This window comes from Lonchura striata, chromosome 18 (genome assembly GCF_046129695.1).
Source record: "Lonchura striata isolate bLonStr1 chromosome 18, bLonStr1.mat, whole genome shotgun sequence".
Classification (NCBI taxonomy): domain Eukaryota; kingdom Metazoa; phylum Chordata; class Aves; order Passeriformes; family Estrildidae; genus Lonchura; species Lonchura striata.
The window spans coordinates 12,000,646-12,021,317 of record NC_134620.1 but is presented as its reverse complement, the minus strand read 5'-3'; the positions used below and the strand labels follow the sequence as shown (position 1 = coordinate 12,021,317).

Genomic DNA, 20,672 nt, shown 5'->3' with positions numbered 1-20,672 from the left:
CACCGAGCCCTCATCACCGCCGGGCTGTTCCTGAGGGCGCTGGGTGGCACAAGCGGCCGCCTGGCACCACCACGGCGGCCATATCCAGCCAGAACCCTGCGCGTGGCCTCCCTGCGAGGCTCCCCGCGCTGTGGGGCGGCGAGGGAGCCCGAGGGCGGCTGGAGGAGCCGCACACACCGAGCCATCCCCTTACCGAGCCCTGCCCTCACCCCACCCGCCATCTTCCCGCGCCGCCGCCCTTCCCCTCAGCGCACCAAATCTCGCGAGAGCCGGACTCGCCCTTCCCGCCATGCCCGCGCTCCCTAGCAACGCGCCGTTGCTAAGGGCGGCCGCCATGGCGGCGCCGCCGGGGCTCGGCGTTTTCCTCGTCCTCATCCTCCTCCTTCCGCTCCGGGCAGAAGAGCCGGCCGCGGAGCCCGCAGACACTCGTGATGCCGCACAGGCGCCGGTCCGCAGCGCGCCGGCCCCGGTCACGGACGGTGGGTGCGCTGCGGGGCGCCGGCGGCGCTGCCCGGCTGAGGGGGGCTCCGCTGGCGGCCTCACTCGGGCATTCGGCCTTTGGCCTCCCCTTCGCATTGCGGCCTCCCGGGGCTGGCACACCCGCCCGGCTTCTCCCGGGGATCTCTGGGGCTCTCTGCAGCGCTGCTTGCTCGGGCACCCCTGGGCGGGTGCAGGCGCCCGGAGCCTCCCCAGCGAGCCCGGAGCAGCCCCGGGCACGCTGAGGGCGGCACGGACACCGCAGACCGGGCATGGCACAGCGCTGAGGGGCGGAGGGGTGGAGGGCAGGGTCTCCTGCCCACCCAGCGCTGCTCTGGGCACAGCGGGCCCGGAGTGCCCGGGTGTCCCTGGGGAGCTCCGCCGCACCTGGAGCTGGCTGCACGCTTCGCCCCGAGGCTCAGCCTCGGCGCTGATACATTGTCGTAAAAACAGAGCTCACGAAGTTTAGTTATTATGTTCTCAGAAGGTGTTTCCCGCTGTATAATTTGCTACATTTTTATATCACTTTTATATAGGGTGGTGTTGCCCTGAGCTGTGCTTTCCATGGGTTACTTGCCAAACGGAACTCACCCCAGTGCTACCTCCTTAGGGAAAGGAGATTTAAATCCCTAGTGTCACAGGCATAACCTTGCAATCTAATCATCCATGTTTAAACTTCTCTTGTTTACAGGGTGAGCTAAAGATCCAGGGCTAAACTCAGCCAAAAGAACAGTCAGAACTTCAGAGATTCCAGGAAATACCTGGATACTGTTCAGGTGGTCAGAGAGCATCCAGGGAGCCACAGGGAAACAGGCAGCAAAGTGAAATAAAGGAATTAGTTATGAAAATATTCTTTGAATGTCTTTCTTATAAAACACTGGCCTTAATTTTCCTCATTCTGTGCTATTCTTAAATCCAGATTCATTATAGAACAGCATCTCTCAAAAACAGTTCAGTAGAATAATCTCCATTCTTTGAATTTATAAACTTGAAGACCTCAGAGAGTTTGAAGAATTTGCCAAGTATATTTTACTGAGACAGTTTACAGAATTACTAGCAATTACACTGTCTGTGATTACAATATGTCACAGTATCTAAAAACAGAGAGAAAAAACAATTTCAAAGAAGTAAATTATGGTTGCGTTGGCACATCAGGGAAATGTATTCCTGAACCCTGAGCCATCCTCAATACTTGTAAACATCTCAAAATGTTTTATTTTCCTTCCCAATAACTTGAAACAAGCAGATAAACACACCTTGTTGGTATCTCTTATTTTTTTTCCTCTGCCAGGCTGAATAGATTTTCACACCTCCAAAATCCCTGTTGGGTTTTGTTTCTCAGGGAACAGGTTTTAGCACGTCTTGATTTTGTCCATGTGTTCCAAATAAATTTGCTGAGCAGCAGAAAAGATGGCTTTTAAAAATAACTTCAAGAAAACTTGAATTTGGAGAAGACTTTTGGCCAGTGTCAGAAGCAGGGCGAGGTGAGAGGTGGGAGTGTTTGGGTTTGAGTCCCCGCTGCCGTTCTGATGTTGCTCTCCGGTGCAGTTGCCAAGATGTGTGTCTGCGACCTGCTGGTGGCACAGTGCGACACCAACTGCTGCTGTGACCCCGACTGCAGCGCCGAGGACTTCAGCCTCTTCACCGCGTGCTCGGTGCCCCTCGTCGTGTGAGTGCAGAAATCCTCAGAAAGCACAAAACCCACAAAATCCTCCTTCATTTGCTGCCTGCCTTTGGCACGGCTCTGTCTTCTCCTCTCAGCAATTCCCACCCCTCCCTCCTGCACTCTGTCCCTGACCGGGCAGAGCAGCAAATCCACCTCCCACCTCTTCTTTCCCTCTCATTCCCTCTTTCCTCCTGTTTCACCGTGTTGTTCCCTGTGGGCATTTAGGTGGTGATGCTTTTTTTGGGGTGGAAGTGTTGTAGATGTAGGTGAAACCAGAGGGAAGAAATGATGGTGTCTGACTCCAGAAGGTTGAATGATTTCTTTATTATAACTATACTATAATACATTAATATACTATTTAAAGGAGATATTAAAACTACAAACCTACTTTTTCTAACTACCATATCCAACTCCCTCCCAACTCCTGACCCTCTCTGAGTCCAGCCACAGGTGAGTTGGATTGGCAATCAGGCTCCAACAATCCTCACCAGAATCCAACCAAGCAATCACTCACCCCAGGTAAACAATTTTCCAAACACATTCCACATGGGAAAAAACAAGGAGCAGAAATAGAAATTGTTTTCTCTTTCTTTCCTCTGTGCTCCTCCATGAAAAATCCTGAAATAGAGAAGAATGTGCCTGCCACATGGAAGAATGATGAATCTTTAGAATTTGATCAATGCAGTGTCTGGAAGTTAAGAAAACTGATACCAAAGGACCAATCTGGCCACTTCTCTAGATCACCAGTTGTTATCAGTAACCTCTTTGGTTACATTTATGATATCAGCTACACAATTAATCAGTTCAGAGGTTGTTGAAATAGTGTGAGCATTTTTCTGACCCTAATTTTCCCAATCTGCTCCCCCAATGCCCCTTCACAAATGGTAAAATGTAACATTGTACCAAAAAAGTAAAGCCAAGAGTTGTTTCTTTGCTATTTAATCTGAAAACACCTTCACCCAATTCCATCTTCTCAAAGAGGAGTTAAGAAAGTTCACTTCAAAATAATAATGTGCAAAAAAAAAAAAAAAAAAAAAAAAAATCTCTTGGTGACTTCTCAGAACAATAAGTGCAGCTTTTCAACCCACCTTCTGTATAAATTATGCCAATCTGAGCACTGGGTTTATTCTTGGTGCTTTGGAATTTGAATTAGCAGTCATGCCAGACTGTGCTTTCTTATTGTTCTGGCACACAAAAGACTCCTGCTCCCCATTTACAGATATTTATATAGATCAGAAAGGTCTAATCAACACCCTCCTGAGTGACACTTTAATTGCCTCAGATGACTGTGCTGCCTTTGTCAACTAGAAATGCCTCAAATGAAACTGTGTTTCTTTGCCCAAATTCTTTTGTGTAAAATGTTTCTTTTGCATTAAAAGCCAGGGGATTTTCAGTGTCTGCAGGTGTTGTGGGTCTCATTATTTACATCAGAGTTTATCTACATTTGCATATTTGTGTTATTTTGGCTGATCTCAAGGCAGAGGCCATGAGATCTCTGAAGCAGCAGCAGAAGGGTGTGATTTATGCTGGGATCCTTTTAACAAGTGATTCACCTCATGGAAGAGCTCAACTCTAGGCTTCAAAATTTCTGAAAGTCATTTCACTTCTCCAGGGCCTGTCCTTAGCTGCTCTATGCTGCTAAATCAAATTTCACAGGGATGTAGCATGTAGGACACACCAGTGCTGCCAGGCTCTGAACTGGCACATTCTCCTGCAGCTCTGAGCTCCTGATGAGCCTTAAACACTTTTCCAAGACAGGCTGGGTTATTTCACCTCCTGTTCCTCATTCTGCCACTTCATTCACTTGCATCTTGAGCAGGAATTCTTCCCATTCCCTGCTCAAATTGAATATTATTCCAACATCCACAAAACTGACCTGTTTTCCTGCTCTGACATCCCACTTGGGTTGTAGAAATAAAAGTGCTGCTGAGCTGTGTGTGACCTGTGGTGCAGCCCTGCATTTTTGGGGTCTCAACCATCTGGACCCCACACAATTTGCCATTTTCTCTCTCATATTGTAATTTGTTTTCCCTCCCCCAGTCTGTTTCTTACCTACCTTCATGTTGCTGCTCACAGTTTCCTCTGCCGAATAAAACATGTCGGAGAATTTTCTAGTATTTATTATTAAGCACAGAGTATAAAACAATAGGAACCTCCTAAGGATGCACAATTGTTCTACAAAATTATGTTAAATTCAGTAATTTAATCCTTTTTTGTTTTTTCTGTTGCTGCCTCAGTAGATTAAAAGAACTTTAAAATCTGGTCAACACTAACTTCTAGTGGATCATGAATTTATTTTGTTTCTTTGCAGAGGTGACAGCCAGCTGTGTAGTCAGAAGGCTGCTGTGTATTCTCTTGATGTTGAAGCAAATCCACCAGAAAGGATATTTAAAATAATTGACCAAGTCAATCCCAGTATTTTCTGCATTCATGCTGCAAACTGTAAGTAGAGTTGTAGGCAATATTAAGCATTGTGGTGTTATTTTTTGTTGGCTCTTTAGGTGCCAGAAAAAAAGACTAAATTTAAAACTATTTTTATTTTATTAATCCCCTCAGGAAACTGGTAATTCTGTCTGCTCACAGTTCTTATGTTATGATCCTTTCACTTGTGAAAACAGAATTAAACATCTGGTACTCTTGGTCTTCTCTGTTGGAAAAAACAAAATACTTTGGGTTTTTTATTTTTGTAAATAATTTAGCATCCTAAATAAATCATGTTTAAAGTTGTCTCATTGTTACTAAGTGTCATTTCTGCATCTTTTTTCCTTAAATTATCTCCTTCTTTAAATATTTTGACAGATAAACAAGCCTTGTACCTCAAAACCCCTGAAATCCCAACAGCAGAAAATTTTGATCAGTTGCTTGACAAATATGGTGGTGCTTCTTTCAGTGCTGAGCCTGACAGCTGGAATTTGGATACAGATGCTCAAAATCCCCCTGAGGCAAATGAAACTTCCAGATATGAGGTAAATTATCTCTGATTCAATAGGAGGTAAATCATATTTGATGCAGTTAGTATTAGATTATTCCAGAAAGAAAAAAATCAGCATTGTTTGCATCTGCTTTTAAATAATGCAGTTCTGCTGAAAGAAGCAAAATTTATATTGGACTTCAAATTCAGAAATACAAAAATAAGAAATGTAATGTTTTGTGTTTAGTTACTTAAAAAGTGATCTAGATTTTTAAGATCTTTGAAAAACAAGGCACTTTTTTGGGTTTTTTTGCTACTTTCAACATAAAGCTGTAGCAGTGACTGAAAAATTGCTTCACAGAGCATTATTGAGAGATCCTGTGGAAATAGGTACTGCTTTTATTCATATTTGTTGTTAATAAAAATGGGCTGAAACACACCTGTAATTTTTATTTGGCAGTATGGGGTTCCTGTCCAGACAGAAGATGCATTTCTAAGGCTGCCAAGTCCTGTTGTCTCTTCTTGGTGCTCTGATGCAAATCCTGCAGGTTGGAAAGTACACTTGAATCTCATTTTTTTTGCTCTCTAATATTCTGCTCTTAGATTAACCAGTCAGAAATCTGGCACACTCCCCATGGAGAATTCAGCTTAAAGTTCACAAGCAGATGATTTTCAAATCACTTCTGTTTCTCTGTTTTGTTTGGTTTTTTTAAAACATAGACTAGAAATTGTCTTGCATCTCTGTTAAACATTCAAAGTGAGATATGTAAATCCCTGAGAATCTTGTTAAAGGGTTTTTAATCCAACAATAAAATGTCCTGTTTGGCATAATTGGTTTAATCCAACAGTACAAGGGTGACACCCTGAGGGAGGAGGGGTTTGCACCAAGCCAGCCCTGCCTGGGCAGCCTTTGGCAGATTCTCTTTGCTCAGGGTTCTTTGTTCAGATTTGCAGACTGAGCTCTGCATTTGAACCTTGCACACAATTTCCTGAAAATCTACAGAGGTGGAGGGGAAAAAAAAAAATAAAAATATCCACAACCAAAGCCACACCTGCATTTCCCAAACCCCACTGTCATCATTGAATGTGGTCTTGTAAGAGTCAGGGTGCTGATTACAGGACTGAAGTCTCTTGTGGAAGCAAATAAAAATCTTATTAAGAGATTGAAAAATTAAGTAATTTTCATGAAGCTTTTTCTACTTGTTCAGAAATAATATTTTTTTCTCATAGCATTTTTTTTAGAATATAAAAGGTTTCATTCTTCAAAGCTCACATAAAACCTTATCTGCAATAGAGGCGACATTTACTTTCAATTCTGCTTGTACCTAAGTTCTTGTATTGTTTTTCATTTATGCTTTTCATAATTGTTCTTTCATTTCCTCTTTCAGTTAATGCTTGGTGACTTTTTTTTTCCAGGGTTTTTAGTAAACCAAGCCACAAAATGCATTAGATCAGTAAGTGTGGAAAAATGTGACAGCATTCAAGCACTTAGCATGTTGTTTTATATCAACTCCAGCATTTTGGCAGTAAGTATGATTTGCAACAGTCATCTAGCTGAAATACTCATATTTTATATCTTTTACATCTGCAGAATGAAGTAACTTCTGTTTACTGAGGGATATGGTGTTTTATTTGGATTTTTAAATTGTGGGTTGGGAAGAAACATCTCCCTATACAGCAGACTTTTATGCAGAAAGCCTTTGGGATTGTTTTTACTTCAAGCTTTGGTAACAGAAGCATTTACTGTTCTCTGCTTAGCCAAATATAAATAATGTAGTCAAAGATAAAGTAAAAAATAATAGTTTTGAAGAGCCCAAGGTTGTGGCACTGAGCTACTGCAGTTTCACGTTCCTGTGCATGTTCAGGCTTTTCCAAGAAGTCCATTTATCAGAACACATGATTCTAAGAAATCTGAGTTTTAAAGAGTTGCTAAAACTTTGTACTGAAAGAGGAACCTGTCAGGTTTAATCCTTTGCTCCAAGCCTCATTTTTGATAGTGGAGCCTGGCACAGCCTTCTTTATGGTCCCAAACAACATGACTGAGAGCAAGTTTCTTTAGATCCTGCCTGCTAAAATCCAGTCTGGGGTTATTTTTCAAAGTTTTGCCTACTTTTTCATCCCTTTCTGACCTGGGGCATGATGTCTTCTGTACAAATATATCGCCTGTAAGGATATTCAGGAAGACAAAGAAATCAGTCATGAAAAAATGAAACTGAAATACATCATACCTTAACCTGATGGCTCCTTCCAGAAGCTGCAGGTTGCAAAGAAACAGCAATCTCTTCAGCATTAAAATCATTTTAATTTATGTCATTATTTAAATTCTTTTAATTAGCAGTGAGTAACTATTTAAAGACCCTTTCTAGGCTGCTCACAGATTCCAAAGCTCCCAAAGGCAAGGAAAGCCCACTCAGCACTTCACACCCTCACAGGTGGGATCATTCTCCCTCTCCTTCAGGATCTCATTGAAATCAGCCAAGGATTGCTCCCAAATGTTGGCTTTTGATCCTCCTGTTGTGGAAGAAGTGGAGAAAATGCAGAAGCCTCAGAAGGGCTTTGAGTGTCTGCATCTCCTCCCAAAATTAGTTCTTGTTGGCTGCAGGACTAGGAAAGAACAAGAGTGGCTCAGGCCAGGCTCTAGCAGCTGAGAAAGGGAATTAAAGGTGAATTCCCTTTCCTGACTGGAAAATCCATAACCCCTTATCCCTGTGCTGCCTTCCAAGGCAGTGGCTGAGCTGGGGAGGGGTCAGAGTTCTGCCCAGAGCACGCTGGATGTCAGGAAGGGCCAGATGCAGGAACTGGAGAAGGCTGAGAGGCTGCTGGAGATGCTCTGTGGGAAGGTTCCCTTCCCGAGGGGAGCTGGAGGTGGGATGTGACAACAGAAAAGTGATGGCATTGGGGACAGGGTGGCCACAGGACAGAGCAGGAGCCCTGCCAGTGCCAGCAGGTGGAGCTGCCAGCAAAAGAAACAGCAAACCAGTAACTGAGGGAGCCTTACTGGGAGCACTGGGACAGCGGGTCCTGCAGAAAACCCCATCCCCAGGAGCCCGCCCTCCCTGCCGGGATGGGCAGCCGGAGTGACAACAACGTTTTGGGAATTGTTGCAGATAATCTCTGCTCTCTGGCCTGGCCTGACCAGCAGATCCAAGGAGTGTTGGGGATTGCTGGAATCTCACAGTGGAGCTTCACACACACCGTGGTTAGGGGGGAGAGTGGAGTTGCCAAAGCAATGAGCTGTTCCTGCCTTTCCTGCCGGCATGGCTGCAGTGCTGACTGCCAGTGACCTCCAGAGACATCATCCATCACCCCGGTCATGGACAAACAGAACTTCAGGAGTGCTGCTCACTCCTCCTAGCCCAGTCAGAAATAGCACTGTTCCCTGAAGGATGAGTCTAATCTTTACAGGGACTTTTATTAATCTAGCTCATTCTGATGGGCTGTACCTTGGGATGATAAATGTGTGACAAACTGTATCTGCACCACCTTCAGGTCTGCAGCTCCCAGGAATATGTTCCCTGCTGGGACAGGAGATGAGTCACTGCTGTCAGTATCCCATCATAATTCTGCAGATTTGCTTCATGAGCAGAGTCCAATCCTTGGTCTCTTCCCAAAGATGGGACTCAAACATTCATTGGAAAGTCAGGAAAATAAAACCTTTGACAAAATAGGCCTGATTGATGACCTTGGTCTAACATTTCTGCCTTTCCATTAAATATTTTTGGTGGAAATTTTTCAGTGGGGCAACTGTATAACAAGAGAGATACTTGCTTCTCTTTTATTGGTTTAGAGACAATGAAATTATGGAACAGGACAACAAAAGCTCTTCATTTCTTTGGGAAGCACAGCCTGGCAGGTTCCCTAAACTGGTGGTTTCTGAATAATTCTAGGAGTCAGAAGAAGGAGGGGATTGGATTGTGGCAGTTCTTTTCACACTTCCTGGATACTCTGGTTTATATCCAATTAACTCTATAACATAAAAGTTATAGCTATAAGAAAGAGTTAAATGGACAAAGCCTTACCTGCTTTACTTGACTACTATTTGCAATAGGTCAGACCTTTGATGTTGCTTTAATTTGTCCTTTTATTCTCCCTCAGGTGCCCAAATCAAGTCAGATGGTAAGTATCCTTCTAAATTAGTTGAAAGAGCTGTGGGCAAAATTCTTATTAAGTTATAGTCAGGGGGAATTTTTCACTGATTGATCAAATCTTTACATTAAAAAAATTACATCATTTGCTATCAGTAATGATACTTTGCAACTCCAAGATAAAATGCTGCCTAAAAACATTCAAGCATGATACATTCCTCTCATATAAAACTCCCTCTTTTGAAGAAAATCTATTTATTTAAACCCAGGCCCTTTGGTTGAGCTTCAGCAGTACTTGTGTACTTGTAACACAGCAGTTGTTCAGAGAATTACTGCGTGCTGTTGCTGTGGAACAGAACCTGGAAAGGTCACAAATATAATAACACAGAAAGAGCCAAAATTAATTATACCCAGTGTTCAGAGCTGACATGAGTCTGTTTTTCAGGTGAAAATTACTGTCCAGTCCATAGTTGTCCAGTCTCTGAACGGAATGAGGACTTTACTGAGCAGCAGTGATGTCCTGAGGCTCCCAATGGTTTTGGATGAACTGTGCATCAATGCAGTTCTTGGGGTAGGTCTGGCAGCCTTTTCCTCCTCAGAGCTGATGGAAAGCATCTATGCACCAAATCACTTCTCATTCCCAAACTGCAAAGCTGTCAGGAGGGCTGTGCAGTTTCCTTATATTGTGACAACTCCCAAGTAAATGTCATGGGAGAAGCACTGATTTTGGGTAAAAGGGAGTGCTTTGCAACAAAATAATAACTCTGTGCAATATAACATGGAGCCAGGCTGAAATCCTGGTGTTACTTCTGTGTATGTGGCAAAACAGGCAATGACATGAATTTGGAATTTACTTTATGCTTGGGAGAAGATGATTTCAGGTGTACTAATGACAGAGAGAGGAATAGATGCTGCTGCTTTTAATTTTAAAGTAGATGAATGTTGTGTCTGTGCTTAGGTTTATCAAGAAGTCAGTTGTGAAGAGGCTCCAGCCTCTAAAGAATAAAATCCATCCCCACCCTGGAGCTGAGTTTCTTAAGCAACAAAAAAAGAAAATACTTGCATGGTTTAGGTTTTTTTTTTTTTTTTTCTAGTTTCTCTTATGTATTTATTCAAATTAATATCTAAAATGTTTAATTTTCAGGTGAATTATCACATTACCCACACAGACACAGGAGAAATAATAGAAGCAGCTGCTGCTTTTGTCTTGGGGGCAATTAGCAAAGAAGAACTTGCAGTAGAGCAGAGCTTTGAAATCAGCTTCACTCAGGTAACTGTGGAGATGTCATGGGTGACTTGGTAAAAGACATTTAATTACAAAACTTATTCAACTTGAATCAGAACAATTGTTAGCAGCATGGTAAAGCAGAATTTGCCCAGGATGCTCAGATGAGGCAGCATTTCAGAGCTGGGCAATGAAGGCCTCAAAGTCTGTCACATTTACGAGCCCCAGCTCGTGACTATAACAGAGAAAGCCAAGCCCTACTTACAGTCTTGCCCTCATCATTCAAGGCAGGTCATAATCCTAAAATAACTGAAACATTTCTGTGTTTTCCAGTCAATTCAGTGCAGGATAAGAACTAATGCTCTGTTTGCATTGCAGGAAAATACACAGCCAGTTCCTCTCAGTGGCAATCCTGGTTATGTTGTTGGGCTACCTGTCAGAGCAGGATTCCAGCCTCAAGGATATCCTTTCCTTGCTGCATTTCTGTTTGCTTCACTTGCTCTGGTCCATCCTCACAAATCCTTTCTAGCATGGACATCTATGAAATACATCTGTTCTCTACCAAAAATAAAAATGTGCTTTTCTGGCTCTGTTTTAAAAGGCAATGACTCAGTCCTGACTGCAATCTCCTGGGACTGTGTAAGAGGTACATTTAGCCCTCCATTGCACACCCTGGTGCTTTTTCACACTGTGAGAGGAATCTTGAGCCATTAGAGCATTTGCAGCTATATTTTAAGGATATGATTAAGGATTCTTTTTTTGTCCTAATATCCATCAAGCATTTAATTTCCTTTAACTGTGTGTTACATCTGGCATCATTCAGAGTATTAACAAACACAGCCAGCTCACCATTCTGCACAGCACATCCACCCAGGACTGCCTGGCAGCACAGGGAGCCAGAGCCCCAGTATTATTTGGTTATAACATGATATCAGGCTGTAAGTTACGGTAAGAAGTAATTTTTTTAAAAAATTTAATGCTTTTAACCCTCTGACAACCCTTTCCCTTAGGCTCTGTTCAGGTCCTGGGCCATTTATACAGCTGGAAGAGTATTGAGAATGGAGTATTTAATTATAAAAAATGTCATTTAATTAACAATGGTCTTTCTCTTGGAAAGATTGTGTACATTAGCAACTGTAGCCAGAAGGCTCAAACAGAGCAAAGAGCAAGGAGAAATGATGATTGTGTCAAACCAATGGATTTTGCTGTAACTCATCTTCTTTATTTTGTTTTCTGGAAGAATTACAGCAGCTATGAAATGCCAGCCTTTGGCTCAGACCCTTCTTGATGTGCTGAAGGGCCAAAGCTTTCCTGAGTATGTGGCCTCATTTGGGAATTCTCAAGCCCAGGATGTGCTCGACTGGGTGCCAATAACTCAGCTCCACATCTCAGAACAGGTGAAAGTTAAACCACTTCCACCCCTCCACCCTCACGAAATCTTTGCCTGTGCTGCAGCATCAGCTCACTTTCACACCCTAAAAATGCAGGAACCAACTGGAGGAGAAAATGGGGCTGGGAATGCAGAAATAAACTGGAAGAAACTCATGGAATATTCCCAGAGGAGAGTTTCACTGTTGCAGTAGAAGTTACATTTAATCAAGCTGGTATCCAGGCACCTCAACTATGGATCAGGGCAACATATTGGGTACAAAATGAGTTGTTTAAACACAGATTAGAATGTTGCTCTTCTAAGGATGAAGTGCCAGAGGTGACAAAGGGAAGGAACAGAATCAGGGTTTCCCCTCTTCCTCCAGGCCGGGGTAAGAGAGAGAGAAGCACAATATAAGATTGAGGATGGTCTCTTGCATGCTTCTGCAACTGAAGAGTGAATGGTTTCTGTAACCAGAAGTGTGATCGTTCAAGAAAAAATGCATAAAAATATTTAAGATTGTAGCTTTCAGAATTCTGCCCTGGCAGAGTTCAGGATTTTGTCCTGCCCAGCAACAGTGCAGGGTCCATCTGCTCTGGTAACCTCCTCAGTGAGCTTTCTGGGGACATTCTACCCTTTTAATAAAATGAATAATTAATTACTGTGATGGGCTCTGCATAAGGCAAACAATGAGATGATTTCTCACACTTTGCAGAGCTCATGCCAAATACCTGTGTCACTGGGAATAGAAGTGAAGTGGACTAAATATGGATCCCTGGTCAATCCACAAGCCAGGATAGTGAATGTTACAGCCACAATCACTACCACCACACTGAAGCAGGTATGTAATTAAATTACAGGATTTAAGATAAAACAAGTGGCTTGTTTTCCTTGGGTATCAGCTGTGTGACAATGACCCAGATAATCTCATTATCTAAAGGCAGCACTTCACATTAGAATGTATTTACAGCCAGCAGTTCTCTTCCAGCTCAAACACAGCTGTGGGCTCCTTGCCAAAACACACTTCAATAAAAACCTATATCTCATTTATGGAAAGAGACATGGAACTATGTGGAAAAAAAAAAAACAAAAAAAAAAAAACCAAAAACCTTTTTAGCAAATATAACCCAGACCAAATAAATGATTGTTTATTTCTATTTACAAATAGAAAACTGAAGGTAAGTCCTGTGTGTATTTTCATTGCAGCTTCCCTCAGGAAGGGAAAGGATTATTCCTATAACAAGTTCTGTGGTTTTCACTGACATTTCTTCACCTGCAGAGCCAAGCTACAAAGCTTGGCCCACCATTAACATCAAGTTACCCTTTGACTTTTTCTATCCCTTTGTCTAAGGTAAGTATCCATAAAAAAACCCCATATTTCTGCTTTATCTTATTTTTTAGTCCATAGTTTATCCTGTGACTATGATGGGCCATCACTTTGTTCTAAGTTGTAGATACTGGGCTAAAATTGGCCAAGAGAGGAAGGGTGAGACGTTGTGAGGGTTCTCAGATGGTTTAGGGTGAAGAAACCTCCATGAAGTGGAAAGTACCCAATTCTAACTCTGCAGAAAGGACAAAGGTTGCAGTTTGAACTTGCTGGTGGCCCAGTCACAGCCACCACACCTCCACAAGTGGGATCCAGCCCCAGCCTGCCAAGAAGAGGCAGGAGGGGAAGAGCACAGGGACACACAGGAAAAGCAAGTTCATTATCCCATAACAGCAGAGCTAAATTGCTAATTAAACTCATCATGTGCTATTAGATAAGGCCTCTGCTTTATCTCCTTGCATAGATTAATAAGCCACATATTTCTGGCTATTTTTCCCACACCACTAATTAATTACCTTTTGTAAAAAACCTGAACAGTTGAGTTGTGGTTTCAGTGACCCCTCCAGCTGAGTGGGGCTGAAATTCATTTGAGACACCTGCTGCAGTCACCATCTCTCAGAATTCCCACTTCTTAAATCTCACTCTTCAGCTCTCAAACAGCCTCTCCACAGGACACTCTAGTACCTGAAAAAATTCAAACACCAGCCTGGCCCTTTAGAATTTGCTTTTTTATGGCTTTTCTGGAGTCTGACTGTTCACAGCAGTGCACTCACCTACATCTGTTCTTACATATTACAGTTCTTTTAATACATGGATTTATGAGCTGTGGGAACAAAGAACTTTGCAGCCCCATGTGCTGTGAGGGAACAGTGAAAAGGGAAGAAGAGATGAGGGAATGCAGTATCAGAACTGGGATCTGCTGCTGGAACAAGGCATTGTTTGACGTAAGATGGCACATGCTTGCCTCTATTTTGGGGCTGATTTCTTTGTCAAGGAAAGGAGTGGTGTGTTGGTGTTTCTGAAATGAATGTTATATAAATAACAAAGTGGCACAAGCAGCAACAGAAATGAGGAAACTACCAACAGGATGAAAAGAATGGTTGGCAGAGATGTATTGATGATGAACAGGCAGCTGGTGGAGAAGAAATTACCTTTTCAGCCTGGGTTTTTATAATTTATACTTCAAGTTTGTTGCAAATAAAGAATGTTATCACAGACAAAAAAAGAAATTATTTTAAATAAATGGTACTTTTCTGTATGTATAGCTTGTAAAGATGTGTCTTTATTAAATTATTTTGCAGTTTTGACTGTACAACTGTACAGGAAAGGAAAAAAATTACTGTTTACAGTAATTTATAGGGACTGTGTGTGATTAATTTAATTTTGCAGTAGAACTATTTTTGCAATCCCAAGGTCTGATCGAAGGGTCAAATAGAAAATGTTTATAGAAAACAATACAAGAGGAAGCAAAGAGACAGAAAAACCTTTCAGGTCAAGCTGGCAGGTTCCAACACTGCAATCTCCATGCAGAATTCCCACCTTGGAAAACTGGCCTCTTATTTTTGCTGGCTGAGGAGTCCATGCTGTCTCAATATGTTATTCAGCCTCTCAATTTCTTGCTCCTGTAGGAGACAAAATTCAAATCATTAACAGCCTGCAAGCGACTTCCCAGGTTCCCACAGATATAATGTCTCTCCTGCTGCAGGAAAACAGCACAACCTGGCCAAAAGAAGTAGGACAGAGGTAGAGACATCATTCCTCTGAGGAGGAGCAGCCCAGGGAGGCACGGGCAGGGCTGTGCCACTTCAGCCCAGCTCACCCCACACTTTCCCATGAGGAAACCAAGCCAACAGTGCCAACCTTGCACAAGGATCACCATTAGCAGGTAAACCCAAATTAAAAGTGTTTTTTTACCTTCTCCAAACAGCTGTGTTCCAGTTGTTCCACCCTTGTGGCAAGTTTCAGGTTTGCTTGCTTTAACTTGGACACTTGTTGCTCCGAGCGGGTCTTCACCGATAAAATTATTCCTGTGGAACAATTCACAGGGGGTTTGCTTTACATTGTAAAACAGCCACAGGCAGGAGTTCACAGCACACAGGCTCTGTGCTCAAGGAGTTAAACGTGTTCCTCTCCATTTCACCTTCTGTCATCTTCAACCACCCTTCCCAAGTGCTTTTCTTAATGAGAAAGGGTTTTAAATCAGCCACCGGAGGGATTCGGATACTGATACTCTGCTGGGGAGAGGCAGCCCGGCCTCAGAGCTGAATTAATCACTCTGACTGTCACTCAGTTCCCGAATTTGCTCCTTTGGCAGAGCCCTGGGGTGCAGCTGGGGCAGCTCTGCTGTGTTTTAGCAGTTTTAGGTGTGACAGCAGAGCAAGGCCTGGGCCACAGGCTCCTCCACCCCCTGGACTGATCACTCTGGCCTGGCAGAACAGGACCTGGCACATCCTCATGTCCCCAGGGCTGTGGCTTCACTTTGCACAGCTGCAGTGAGAGCAGGGAGCATCTCCTCTTGGCAGAGGTGTCACTTCTCTATGAGCACCATTAGGTGATTCCATGTCAACTCAGCCCCCACACTGAAGGCATTATCTTCCCACAAAAATAAAACAAAGCAGCTCGATGAGAGCTTGAAGAACATCACGTTCTCCCTCCTGCCACAGCTCCTCTGGATCATAGCTGACTCCAGTGCTCCAGGCCCTGGTTTGGGCTCTGGGGGTTCAGTTCTCCAAGGTCAAAGCAGCACTGCTGCTCATTTGCATTGATAACATCGACAGGAACCTTGCCCAGACACTGACACCCAGCACCCCTGTGTGGGGCAGATTCCCTTTGTCTCTTTTTGTTGTGAGCAGGTGGACACTGCGTGAAGCTTGGCAGGGAGCCTGGAGCACCCAAGGATGAGGGGATTTATCCATAATTGCAGTGCCAGTTTTGCTGTACTGTGAGTCTCCCGTGGCTCCCACAGCCCCATGCAAATCCAGTTTCTCTCTGACTTTCACTCTGAACTAGGAAAGCCACAAGCTGCTCTCACATCTCTCCTCTTTCTGGCTGCAGCTGCTGACCAGGCACCTTCTCCCCATTGAAAGGGGCTGAGGGCAATGGGCCCTCAGCAATCCCCTCTTCTGATCCCAGCTGCGTCAAATATGGAGCACCCACCAAAAGTGACACAGCTCAGAGCTTGAGCTGAGGTTACACACAGGAATTTGAGATAATTCATTGCCATATTCTTTGGAATCCCAAAATTCCTTCCTCAAGAAGGAAGAAAATGTTTACAGCTATGCTTGTTTCAGGTATACCCAAATTTACATCTATTTGCAACAGTTACAGCAGTGAAGTCATAAAGTCTGATCTGGGGACATTTCCTATTTCTCTTTTTATGGCAAACCCTTTGAATTCAAGCAAGAAAGATCTAGAGTAAGATCAGGACATTCCCTGCAGCATCCCTGGAGGGGATAATGGAGTCACAGCAGAACAGAGCATTAAAACCTTCTCTGCTGTAGCAGCAAATTCAGAAAGGCAGGGGCTCCCCTGCCAAAAGGATCCTACAATGCAAATTCAGAACATGAGCCATCCCTGTCCAGGAGAAGGGTGCAGGAAGATTATGGGATTTTTTAGGGAGAATGTGCTTGGCTGCCATGCACCTGAGGCACCACACCAACACAAATTGCAACCTGATTAAAGTTCCACACAGGTGGGAGAGCAAGACCCCTGGGGTTGGGTTTGAGAAAGGAACCAAGGCCAGGTAATTCAGGGGAGTTTGGCAAATGCAGCCCAGCCCTGCACCCACCATTGATGATCCGGGCCACCCTCCAGAGCCGCAGGAGGATCAGGAGCCCCACGGCCTCAAACTCGTGCTCCCGGAAGATGAGGACGATGTCGAGGATGAAGGACACGACGACAACGATCGCATCCAGCACCTCAAACTTGTGGTGGAAGAACTCCCGGCGGTAGACAAAGACTTTAAATCCCACCTCAACCAGGAAGATGGTTAAAATGGACAGGGAGAGGTAGTGGAAAACCTGGGAGAAGAGCACAAGTTTAAGCAGGAAGCCTGCAGAGTGCACACAGGCAGAGCAGGTTGGAAAGCCTCTGCTGCTTGAGGGCACCTCTGCTTTGGCTCTACAAGGAGAAGGGCTGAGGACTTTTCTTCTGTGACCACTAGCTCAGCAAGGCTGAAAGTCCAGGTCCTGCCTTGCCCAGCCTATCCAGGGGGCTTGAGGCACCAAAGGGAGGGAACTGCTGTTCATGTTGACGTTTCCCTACATTTTACCTTTGGGGTTATGTTATATCTGTCCGGATGGATGATTTTCAAATCCATAAGCAATTCCCCAAGAACCAACATGGCATCCAGGATCACCAAGCAGACAACCCCAATCTGTTGAAGGAGAAAAACCAATATGAATCTCATGCCAGCACAGACAGAGAAGCAAGAGGAGCCAATGTAGCTCTTCAGCTAAACACACCTTGATGCCCACAACCCTGATTTAGCTGGTTGTGCTTCATGGAGCTTTCCATTGCTCCCACTCCTGCTGCTCCAAATATGGGTTATTCCACATGGAACCACCTGGCTCCCCACCAGACCCTGCTTGGCGTGGGGGGCTCAGGGAGCAGGAGGAGAGCACATGGCAGAGCTGTGGTGATTGTGCACTGGGGCTTGTCTCCTCTCAGGGGACATCTGCACCTGCAGCAGGGTTGCTCTGTTCCGACAGGACAGCTCAGCTCAGCAGCAGCTGCTGCTCTTTGCACCGTGAGTGTTCACAGCCTCAGTGCCCTCCCTGAGCTCTGTCCCACAGCAGCTCTGCTGTCACAGGAGCCTTTGGCCTGGGTTTGTTCTGCCTCACCTGAAACCTGTGAGAGCTGAAGAGCTTTTTCATCATGTACTGGAAGGAGACGTGTCTCCTGGGGGGCTCCAGCTTGATCTCTGCATCTGGCTGCTTCTCCCCAGCCTCCTCCTCCTCCTCCTCCCATTTCCGATAGTCGTTGCTCCATTGCACGGGGTCGTCGCCCACCACCGTGAAGTGCTTCAGGTACCTGGACATGGCTCTGGATCAAGCTGGCATCACCCTGCCAACGTCTGGGGAACAAGAGCAAAGTGTCACCTTCCCCATTTGGTGCTGACCATGGATGCCAAATCTTGCTTTTTTCACCCAGCGAGGGTGACAAGAGCGTGACATTCCGGCACAGTTGGCTGGGCCCTGCTGAAGGGAAGTTGCTTCATGGTGATACCGCTGGTTTTGCATCACCTCCCCCGGCACCACGTGGAGCCCCTGCTGCCTTCCCAGTTCTGTTTGCACCCCACTGTGCTGCTCTACAACAAGGAACTTCCTCACAAGGTACTTCCAAACTTCTCCAAACAAAGCATTGATTACAGGAGCAAAAAGCTCCAGCTCTTTTCTGGCACCTGGTGATAGAGGTGGGGGCAGCTGCCCTTGTGTTTCTAACACTGATCCAGGGAAGCTGTTGGTCAAGCTGACCCCAGCATCCTTCCCCTCCAGCCACAATGCCAAGATGAGGAACGGCCATAATTTGCCTCCATTAACACCAATGACACCCTGTCATCTCGGCCTTTGCAGGCAAATTAAGCAGGTGATGCCCACATTCCAACCTGGCAGGTGGGTGACATTGTCCTCCCCATCTCCTCCTGTCCAGAGCCGACCTCACCCTCGGGCGTCTCAGCTTCAGCCCATCCCTGTGGGTACCCAGCGAGGGGCAGGACCATCAAACCAAACTCCTGATTAAGGCCACACTCCAGCAATGAAAACCATATGAGTGAAACTCTGAGTTTGCTGGAAGAGCAGACACGAGGAGCTCCAGATGGGCTGCGTGGCTGGCTGCAGGAGAGGCTCTCGTGTTTTTATCACAACCCCACCAGCCTCCCTTCCTCTTTGGGCAGCCCTGCAGCCTTGGTCCACAAATCCTCCGAGATCCGCTCCTGCCGCCAGCACATCCCCGCCTGAGCCGCCCGGGGAGCTCAGCACAAGCCTCCCTTGGCCCGCCGGTGCCCCCGGGCTGCCCGCCCGGTGCCCCCTCTCTTCGACTCCCCGGGGCAGCGGTGGGCTCCGCTCCCGGCTCCGGCAGCCTCGTCACCTGCCGGGAGCAGGGAGCTGGTCCCAGCACCTTCGTTCTCCGCCAGCGGGCGGAACCCGCGGGGAGCGGCCGCGGGCATCGAGCCCCCCGCCCCGTGCGGGACGGCCTCGGGGCTGCCGCGGGGCCTGGAGCCGCCGGCGGATGGAGCATCCAGGACCCCGGGGCTTCCCAACCTCCCCCGTCCCCAGCACTGACCGGAGCGGCCACGGCGTCGCCCAGAGCAGGACGGAGCTCGGGGCCGCGGCGGGACCCCGAGGAGAAGGACGTGGCAGCCCCGGGAGGGTCCCGCTGTGACCCCCCCAACCCCGGCCCGCACCCACCGGGCCGAGCCCCGGGAGCCTCCCGGCCGCCCCCTGATCCCCTCGTCCCCGGTACCGTGCGCGTCCCGGCTGCGCCCGCCGCCTCCCGCCGCCGCGGGGCCTCCCCCGGCCCGGCTCCGCCTCCCCCGGCCAAGGGCGGCCCCGCCGCCTCCTCCCCACCTCGCCCCGACAAACTTCAGCGGGTCCCCGAGCCAGGCCCCCTTCCATCCCCGACAGTTCCCATTTCCGCAGCCTTTTTTCCCCAGGCTGCCTACAGTTCGTCCGTCCGCGGGAGCTGCCGAAACAGGACAGGCCGGATGGAGTTGAAACTTTTTTTCTTTTTCATTGTTTTTAAACTTTTTTCGCCATCGCACAAAACAACGAGCAAAGATCCAGGAGAGTCGCGAAGTTAAATTGTGACTCTGCCGATCCCAGAGAGAGCTGCTGAACACGGAGACAGATTAGTCCCATGAAGTTGGTGGAGGTACAGGGATCAGTGTGGGCTGTAAAATCCAGGAAACGGGCCTGGATTAATCTGCCTCCATTTATAAGCTCGTGTTTTGTCAGAGGCCTTTTCATTATTTAGGGTTTCCCTGCCATCTCTCAAACACAAGCTGGTTTGGGAATTCCTCAGAAAAATTCAACTGTGAAAAGCACCTGGGACCCATCTCTGTGGCACCTCTGCTGGGACAAACTGAAAACATTCCTAATTTTCTCCAAGGAACAATCATCTCCAGTTCTTCAATTCTAAAACCCAAAGGTATTTCTTTCTTTGAAAGGATTTCTTCCTAAAGAGTGCTTAAATCTTTTCCTGCAACCAAAACATTTTCTTGCACCTTATCCCCAAGCACACATCCCTGTTCTCCATCTCAGGGCAATGGGGAATGAGCACAATTGACATGGAGCTCCAAATCCCCCATCCCTCAACCATCACCCCAAAACAGCGACTTACGGAGCTCAGGAGTGGGACAGCAAAGGCACAGCCCTGGACCCACGGCACGGAGGTTTAGCCTGGGGGTTTCCAGTTAATTTGGGCATTTTGAATTCAGCTGAGTCCAGTAAACAGCAATTAGGTAATGGGGGAAGATCTGCACCTGGGAGCTCATCGGATCCAGCCCCTTTTGGGTGAGGACTATGGGGTTTAAGGAGAAAACCCCCACCATGAGGGGCATGTACATAAAATCCCCATGTTCCCCTGTGGCCTGAGTTCTGCTGGGGACCAGGTC

The 20,672-nt window shown here is 46.1% G+C and overlaps 2 protein-coding genes across 3 annotated transcripts; one reads left to right on the top strand and one right to left on the bottom strand.

The window, feature by feature from the left end:
- Nucleotides 1-282: 282 nt before the first annotated feature.
- TCTN1 (tectonic family member 1) lies at nucleotides 283-14,322 on the top strand. 2 transcript variants are annotated; one of them, XM_077787246.1, is made up of 15 exons: nucleotides 283-479; nucleotides 2,026-2,146; nucleotides 4,455-4,585; nucleotides 4,943-5,109; nucleotides 5,515-5,602; nucleotides 6,471-6,580; nucleotides 9,150-9,170; nucleotides 9,585-9,710; nucleotides 10,284-10,409; nucleotides 10,743-10,827; nucleotides 11,174-11,312; nucleotides 11,605-11,761; nucleotides 12,449-12,574; nucleotides 12,940-13,084; nucleotides 13,859-14,322. In XM_077787246.1, the coding sequence occupies exons 1-14, from the start codon at nucleotides 290-292 to the stop codon at nucleotides 13,081-13,083; spliced, it is 1,731 nt and encodes a 576-aa protein (XP_077643372.1). In that variant the 5' UTR covers nucleotides 283-289; the 3' UTR covers nucleotide 13,084; nucleotides 13,859-14,322. The 2 variants fall into 2 exon arrangements, with proteins under 2 accessions (XP_077643372.1, XP_077643373.1); XM_077787247.1 differs by having other exon boundaries at nucleotides 379-479; nucleotides 1,169-2,146.
- Nucleotides 14,321-19,577, bottom strand: HVCN1 (hydrogen voltage gated channel 1). The gene is made up of 6 exons (XM_021544632.2): nucleotides 19,523-19,577; nucleotides 17,902-18,134; nucleotides 17,331-17,435; nucleotides 16,848-17,079; nucleotides 14,975-15,087; nucleotides 14,321-14,682 (listed from the first exon to the last, which is right to left on the bottom strand). The coding sequence occupies exons 2-6, from the start codon at nucleotides 18,097-18,099 to the stop codon at nucleotides 14,617-14,619; spliced, it is 714 nt and encodes a 237-aa protein (XP_021400307.2). The 5' UTR covers nucleotides 18,100-18,134; nucleotides 19,523-19,577; the 3' UTR covers nucleotides 14,321-14,616.
- Nucleotides 19,578-20,672: the final 1,095 nt, after the last annotated feature.